The following is an 8,420-nucleotide window of genomic DNA, read 5'->3' as shown; positions in this document are numbered from 1 at the left end:
TTGTTCTTATTGGGCTGATTGGGCTTGGGTTTATAGATTAGTGGATCATTTTGTTAATGGTCTCAGAATAGAAGAGTCTATATGGGGCCCACTACGGCTTTGTGCAGTAGTGCCCACGAAATCTTGGAAGCTTATATAACGTAGGTTTTTTTGTTCGTAGTATTGTAGATTACAAACACTAAAAATTGTAATTGAATTGATCTGAAATCTTGGAAGCTTATGTTATCTAGGTTTATTTTTAATAATATTATATTGCGGAGTACTACAAATTCTAAATGGACTGATGAGTGCATCAAATATCTTACAATGTATCAATGTTAAAGCTTAATTACGAAAGTTTAGCCTGAAATCAATAATTGAAAGTACAACTGAATTTTATTTTTTATTAAATAATGAAATAAGTGAGTATCTTAGAAAATGACGTGATTCACTGGTACTTTTTCTATCAACTTTAGCATGTTAAGTCTATGTATGTTTTTCGACAATACCAAAGCCCTAAGTTAATAATTCTACTCAAATAACGAAAAATTCTTTTTACATTAATCAAATAAGATTCCTTAAGACATGATTGAAATCTTGCACATAAAAATAATCATGATATCAGATCTGGTAGTAATTCAGTAAAAGAAAGATCCAATCATATCTCGATATATTTTGATGTCAACCTCTTTACATTTTTCATCCTTGTCGAGCTTGATTGTTGAGTTCATTGGAGTGCTTTTGAAATCTTTTGAGCAGATATTTTACATATTCGACTTAATTAATAAGGATTCCCCATTGTTTTGTTCAATTTGTAGTATAAGAAAATACTTCAACTCTCCCATCATACTCATTCAACTCTCCCATCATACTCATTCAATATAAATGGAAAATTTTAATTTCAAATTTCAAAAATACCCTTAACAATTTATATATTTCTAATATTATGTATAAACCTTATATTTTTGTGTTATTCTTGAAGTTATTTTTTTAATTGCTTTAAATTTTTATTTACATGATAACATTAACTAAACTGAAATATTGAGCAAATCAAATTATGTCAATTGTGATGAATCAAAAATAAAATAATAGTGTTGATTTTATAATAAAATTTGATGTTATAATTACATATTTCATTAAAAAATTAAATTAAGATAAACAATAATAGTATTTTTTTTAATTTACCAAACTAACCGACCTGTGAAAATTATAAATTATGAAGAATAAATATATATACTATTTAGAAATATATTTATGTCAAACTATTAGTTTTTAAGTTTTTTTTTGAGATGTTAAAAAAAATATGTTATTAAGATATTTTTATTTAAACTTATTTAAATTTCAGTTAAATTTAAATTTATTTAAAATTCAGATTAAAAAAAAACAAAACGGAGTCTAAGAACTAATAAGTCAGTAAAACTTCCTTCTCTCAGATCTATGTAGTAGATTCTCAGTTTATAATCTCTATTCATCTATCGTCAAAAATAAATTAATACGTAAGAGAAAAAAAAATTCAGCAAACTCAACTCTTTTATTCTCTTTGACATCCACGTAGTTATGTTACGGTTAGCTTCTAGGATCGCTTCCAACGTCAGGTATGCGCTTAGGCTTTGTGAATTTTTACTCGATTGATAGTTTCTTCTGAGAATCACATCGATCTTTATTTATTGACATTTTCTTTCTGTTAATTTTTTTTTTTCAAAATTTCGGGCTGTTTATTCATGTGAATGGTAGGTTGCCTAATAACAACAGATTAAGTTGGAGAAGAAACTATGCTCATGCTGGCAAAGATAATAACTATGGCGCTGATGATGTTATCCAGAGGCCCATGTTGAGTGAATTGATAACTAATAAGGTGAGTCCTTTTAACAATTATCAAAAATTATTTATTTATTTAGCTGTTGCGTTTTGTGAAATAATTGAAATTGAAGAAGTTTAAAGCTTATCCGAAGTAGAAAATTTTGAAGGCATATTTGGAGTTGATTCCTATTATTGTCTTTTGATGAAGTTTTAGTGCCTGTTTAACATTCTCTCTGCATTCTGCATAGCACTTCTCTTCTAAGTCACATATATAAATTTAATAATTGGAGTGGATTTGCTTGAGATCATAGATATTGGCTATGCCTTGGGGTTTCGTTTTTGGTACATGCATTGTTTTGAGTTTGTTCAATTCTATCAACCTTACTAGGTTTTTATGCGGTTGTCTAATATATTATTGGACATGGCTGGTAGGATCTCAATGTTATTGAAGAAAGTTTTCTGGCTAGTGGTGCAAGGTTTGTGAAGGAAGCTCTAAACCCTATATGCAATCCAGATGAACATGGTGAGTAGTGGCTATTATTTTGCCCAAAAAAAAAAACTTCCTTATTTTATTTTAGCGGACAACTATGAAGAGTCTCTTACAAATGGGCACGCATGGTTACTCATCTGAAGTTTGAGATGACCTTTTATTGCAGGATTTAAATATTGGGGTGTCATGAGTTCAGCTGTAGCTTATAGATTACTCTTAGCAGTGAAAGCTAAATTGGATCCCAAGGATATAGATGTGGGTCTTCGTTTGGCTGTTGATGCAGTTGCCGAAATCTTACGCTGCAGAGCACAGGCCAGCACATTTGAAGAAATTTCCCAGGTTCACTTTTTGAGTTTTGCTTGGTTTAGGAGTTAGGATGATTATATGGACAATGGATTGTGAGTTGATTTAATTTAATATTCCATAAAGGTTGGAACCGCAGCAGCAAATGGGAACAAAATAATTGGTGAGCTTGCTGCCATGGCTTGTCAGAGAGTTGGAGAACATGGTCATTATATCATCAGGGTGAGTTGTTTGCTCAACTTTTTCTGTCATTGTTTGTTCAACTTGTTCTGTTATGGTCAGTACATATTCATCTGATGTAAAGTATTCACTTGTTGGATTTTTCCTTTTGATTTCTCTATTTGAGATTGATTTTGCTTGGTGTAGATTTTACACTACCTTTCACTCTTTATTCAGTATTATTATAAAATTTTTCATGCACTTCCGTCTTTCCAGTTTTAATTTTGATAGAATTGAATGAATTTTGGAGAAAGGGTGTAGTGTAATAAAATGGAGAGAACGAAATTAAGATGATAAAAATAAGAAACAGAAACAGAAACTAAAGTAAATAGGAATTTATTTAGCTATTTATTTTAATTTCTATTTTACAATTTTTTTAAGATTGTGTTTTACCGTTCTATTATATGTTTAATTCAGATTTCCAAACCTGGGAGGTATCTTTATAAACTTCAATGAAAACATCCGTTGAAGTTTTATTGGTGTTTGTGCTGCAGGTGTACAGGTGCATGGGTTTATTAATATGTACTTTTGCTTCTCATGCATCTACCCAAGCATCTTGTTCTTTATTTATAATGATATATATTCCTTTTCCTTTCTCATAAAATTTTAAGTCATTGCAGTATTTTACTGTTGGAACTTGTCTATAATACTTATGTTGCTCTCTTAGGTCAATGAGTTCTCCTAACACTAACAATACTAGGTTCTTCTCTCCCTCTTTAACTGAAACAGGATAATGGAAAATCAAAGAGTGAAGTAGAGTTTTTTAATTTTATGAAACTAAAATGGCGTCCCGTGTCCTCTTACTTCACCAATCAGAAGGCTAAAGATTGTGTAAGCATTCCAATAGACATGAATCACATTGCTTTCTTTCTTTTCCTCCTCTAATTTTATTTATTTATTTTTTTAACTTCTTATTCACTGGTTATTGTTATTTGGGTTTGCATTTGTATTACATCAAGGATACAATGCTATGCAGTAGTGGTGTCAACCATTGGTTTCTTTTTTGCCAGGTTTTGGAAAATCCTTTCCTTTTAATCCTTGAGAACATGATTGTGAGCAAGAATATTGTTGAGCAAGCAATTGCACAGGCTGATTCTGTAAGAGGATTTATATACAGGAAATGAAAGTTTGAGTTTATTGATTATCCAGTTTAATTGATTTTTTTCTTTCTCTCTGTGTCTTTAGAGACCTTTATTGATTGTTGCTGAGGATGTTGAAGATAAACTGATAGGTTCTCTTATTCTGGGCAAGACTTGTCTCCAAAACAAGGTAAACTAAGTTTTTGGCTAAATAAAAATATCCGAGATAGACATGAGAAGAATTTTCATGGTATGGCCTAAGATCTACATCCATATGAGAGTATAGCTTGGAAAACTTACTAATATCGAAAGAGATTTCAAGCTAGTACTTTGAAGATTTTAGCTAACTAATGAGGAATTACTTTAAGTGTCACATGTTGTTGAGGGTTATTATCCTTTTGCTGTTCCAACTATGCCGAAATAATAAACAAAGTGTTACATTTTCGTACGTCAACTCTGTAAAAGTAACATTTTGCTACTTTTCTGTGACTGTCATTATTCAAATAATGGTTTCATATGGGCAAATTTGTCTTTGCATTAACGCCGACCCAAAATTGTAATATACAGTAAATTTGAAGGGCAAAACTGTCATTTTAAATAATTATCTGCCAACTTTCTTTTTATATAGATTTTTAATATCTTAGATTTAGTCATTAAGGGCAATAGTGGCATTTTAAAAGTCCATTAACAGTTTCATACTTTTACATAGTTAAAAGTAGTAAACTGTTACTTTGATAGTTTACTTGTAAAAATTTTACACTTCCACACCAGCTATAGTCGTTTGTTATTTCGGCTGGAGTAGTTAAAGGATAATAACTTTTTAGTTGTCAACTTACTAGTTTAGTTTTACCAAATGTTGTTAAATATATTCAATTTTGGTGGATTTGATTTGGGTGAAGGTTTCTATTGCCAAACCTCATGAAGACGACTATGAAAAAGAAACGAAGGCCATCATGGATGATCTTGCCATACTCACAGGCGGTCAGGTAGGTTGATTTGGTAATTTTCCTTCCTCGTTTTGCATTGTGACTTAATAAACAAGTATGTATGTTCCTTCCTTTTTCATTTTTAGGTTTTAAATGGAGCAACCAATGTTAGTTTTATGCCACTAATGCTTGGCTCATGCAAAGAGGTGAGATGTTCAGATCTGCAATTTTTTTTTCCACACCAGTCATTGCCCTTGGTCACTTCATGCGTAGGTGTTTTCCAAACCATATATTTTAGCCCTCTCTGTCATTATAGGTTGTTATATCAGATGACGAGATGGTTATCCTTGGTGGGGCTGGTAGCCAGTCTGCTATTGAAGAAAGACGTTCACAGGTTTTTCATGGCTTGTTGACATCTTTTCACCACTTTATCGGGCTTTCCATATTTGTTAATAGTTCTACATCTTGTGATTGTTATTGCAGTTGAGATCTGCTATTGAATTGAGCACTTCGGGTTATGAAGTAAGATTATTAAAACGGAGGCTCCACTATCTTTCTAACACTGCTGCTGTTTTCAAGGTTTGTTGGTTTGGGTATATATTTTACATTACTTTTCAAGTGTTTATTCTGTTAACTTATCCATTTAGTTCTTGATGCTCATTTTAGAAACATATTTTCATGATGTTGTTTGAATGTTAGGTTGGTCCTTGTAAATTGCCTGATAAGCTTAATGGAGCTCGTTTAACCCTGGAAGCTGTCAAGCGCGCAATGGATCAAAAAATTGTACCTGGTTAGACTCTTTTAATATTATTTTTTTCCTAAATAATTGTGTGGTCCATCTCCATTTTGTTTGGTTGATTAATCATATTTTTGTATTTTTATGTATTTGCAGGTGCTGGGATTGCACTTTTACATGTCTCAAAGGAGCTAGACAAATTGCAATCTACAAACGTTGGTGCTAAGATTGCCATCAAGCTCTTCCAGCATGCTCTTAAGGTTTTTTTCACCGCCTACTGCAACTCTCTAATTGTTTATTTCTTTGGATGAACTGTGCATAAAGATTGCTGTTTGATTTTGTTTAATTTGTTTTAAGCTTTTTAGAATAGAAATTAATAGCATATTTAACAGAGTAAAAAGAAGTGTACTAGCAGTTTGAAAAAAAGGAACTGAAGACAATTTTATGGGAAAGTTATCAATGGCATGAAAAACCTCTGTACTAGCTGCTTTATATCATCATCATTGTTGGAAATTTTTGTTTTGCTAATGGTCTCAAATTATAAGTGAAATAATGTGAGAGGTTATTACCAGATGCCTTATCCAAGTTGCTAGCCATGAACCTTATCTATGCTTATTGGAATGGGTGCAATGAATTTTTGGTAGTCGGTTGTATATAATACTGCCTGCTTGGTAAGTGCTATTACCATACCGATTATAATATGCTAGTAATATTTCTACTATTACTGTACTGATTATAATATTATTAGTATTTCTATCGTGATAATTTTATTATTGAATATTCTCACTAATAATGTGAACTGGAGTAATTTAATGTTGTGAAATGAAAGAGCTAGGACCTTGTATTAAATTCCATAGTTTGGGTATATACAGCTGCCTGTGTACACAATTGCTTCCAGTGCTGGATTTGATGGTTCATTCGTTGTCAGAAAACTATTGGAGCAAGACAATTTTGACCTTGGATATGATCCCATTAAAGGTTTGTTTTTTGAATTAAGTCAATTTAAAAGAAAAGTCAAGTCAATTTCTTTGTAGTAGTTGTGAACTGACTTAAATAACAATGCCTTCATCTTTGTTTGTACCAGGTGAATATGCAGATGTAATGAAGTCTGGAATTTGCGATCCGGTTGAAACCTTAATATATGACTTGTATTATCTAGCAAGGTGAGCAAGCAAGCTGCTTAAACATCCTTTTAAATCTTAGTTATTTTGTTCCATCTAATGCCTAACATAAGTTTGTGGATTCCTAATATCCTATTGGTAATTTTCTAATACTACTAATTCTTCTTTCGTAGTCGCGTTAGTGGTGGATGTTGGGCTTGCCATTATCACCCCGACGAGTTAAAATTGTATCCCAACAAGTAGACAACAGGACATTGTAATCCTATAAAACATTGAGCTAAGTTATGGGTTGCTTTATTGTATCCAACATAAGTCGGTGAATCTTATTTTTCTACCAATGCTGCAATGTCCTCAGATTTGTGGTCTTTTTTTGTCGTATTGGCTTTTGCTTTTGTATGATTTAACCTGCTGGGGAAGTAACATTGTGAAATTCTATATTTTTAAAGGAAGTTTGATGAAAAAGAAAGGAGATGATGGTCGAAAGGAGCCCCTGGCAAAAGGCCAAATGGATGAAGGAATTGATTCCCAGAGGTGATTCCTTCATCGGAGAAAGAAAAAATTGGCGAGTCGAAGCTTGAGACATTTTGTGAAGAGGGCTGAAGCGAATGCTCTACTGTCACACACTTTGGCTGGATTCGTCGGAGATTGCAAAAAAGGACTGTGAAAAGTTTTATCTTTTATCAATTATCACTCCTCCACTCTCTTCTGATCTGTATCTAGGGTTTCTTTGTTTTCCCCCCTCTTTTTCTCCTCTTTTTCTTTCTCTATGATTTTAAATTAAAATCCCCATATCTATTCAAATTTCAATATTCCATTTTTCAACTTAAATCAACTCATCGGGTCTACACAACCCACCAAGTGAGTCACTCTCATTCTCCTTTTTTTCTTTCAAACAAATCATTTCACTCTGTTGTTTTTTTTTTCTTTTGGGCGGTTGTAGTTGTTGATTTTATTTTAATTTTAATTTTTCTGGTTAAAATAAGTCTTTTTGTTTGGTTTTGATTTAGTCCACGGCTTGGTCAAACCAAACACTTGACGATCACGAACCATGAAGATGATTTCTTCTTACACGAGCCCCAGTTAGCTTCGGAAGAGAAAATCTATTAGTTCAAATTTATATATTAGCATAATATATAAATTACCACCAACACAATAATGAATGAACAAGGGCGTTTAGCTCGGCCAATCTTATCTCTCTATTCTTAGCAACAGAAAATGAGATTTTTAGAATTTCCAGTTTGCTTCTGCAAAATAGTATCATGTTCTCTTTATGCTTTTTATTTTATTTATTCTCTTTGTATGAATTTATGTTGTTGGTTTGGGCGAAAATCGAAGTCGAGTACAATCGATCTAATTATTATTACTAGATTTGCGAAGTATTTTAACTTGATAATAAGAAAACAGTGAGATTTTGAATTTGGTGTTGGAGCTTTTATAATTTAGATGTGTTTAGTTAATTGAGAAATAACAGACAAAGAACAAATGGATAGAAGGCAGACGAGAAAGAGTGAGATTTAGAGATAACAATAAATCTGCGGAGAAGGCAAAAACCAATAAGAAATCGAGAAATAATGAATTACTCAAATGAGAAACAAGAAGATAAAAGAAGGGCAACGATAACAACATAGTCAGTGCAAATGAACTTTCAAACGATTGAGGTATTTGTAGCAGCGGATTTAGCGGCAATCAAAATGGAAAATAAAGACTGGGTCTGCGAATTCGGAGAATCGAATTGAGAGTTTAAGTGATTCGATCAGCACAAGAATT

General features: G+C 32.2%; 1 protein-coding gene across 3 annotated transcripts; it reads left to right on the top strand.

Moving 5' to 3' along the window:
- The first annotated feature begins 1,387 nt into the window (after positions 1–1,387).
- On the top strand, positions 1,388–7,396 carry LOC112100274 (chaperonin CPN60-1, mitochondrial-like). Of its 3 annotated transcripts, none has more exons than XM_024189240.1 (17): positions 1,390–1,574; positions 1,714–1,834; positions 2,212–2,302; positions 2,436–2,608; positions 2,699–2,794; positions 3,521–3,622; positions 3,802–3,888; positions 3,977–4,060; positions 4,770–4,856; positions 4,943–5,002; positions 5,113–5,190; positions 5,280–5,375; positions 5,496–5,586; positions 5,689–5,792; positions 6,405–6,510; positions 6,617–6,695; positions 6,827–7,396. In XM_024189240.1, the coding sequence occupies exons 1-17, from the start codon at positions 1,537–1,539 to the stop codon at positions 6,894–6,896; spliced, it is 1,563 nt and encodes a 520-aa protein (XP_024045008.1). In that variant the 5' UTR covers positions 1,390–1,536; the 3' UTR covers positions 6,897–7,396. The 3 variants fall into 3 exon arrangements, with proteins under 3 accessions (XP_024045009.1, XP_024045008.1, XP_024045007.1); XM_024189239.1 differs by having other exon boundaries at positions 1,690–1,834; XM_024189241.1 differs by lacking the exon at positions 6,827–7,396 and having other exon boundaries at positions 1,388–1,574; positions 1,690–1,834; positions 6,461–6,510.
- The last annotated feature ends 1,024 nt before the right edge of the window (positions 7,397–8,420 follow it).

Source organism: Citrus clementina, unplaced genomic scaffold (genome assembly GCF_000493195.1).
Source record: "Citrus clementina cultivar Clemenules unplaced genomic scaffold, Citrus_clementina_v1.0 scaffold_3, whole genome shotgun sequence".
Taxonomy (NCBI): Eukaryota; Viridiplantae; Streptophyta; class Magnoliopsida; order Sapindales; family Rutaceae; genus Citrus; species Citrus x clementina.
The sequence above is the reverse complement of the archived record's forward strand: the minus strand, read 5'-3'. Positions and strand labels throughout refer to the sequence as shown.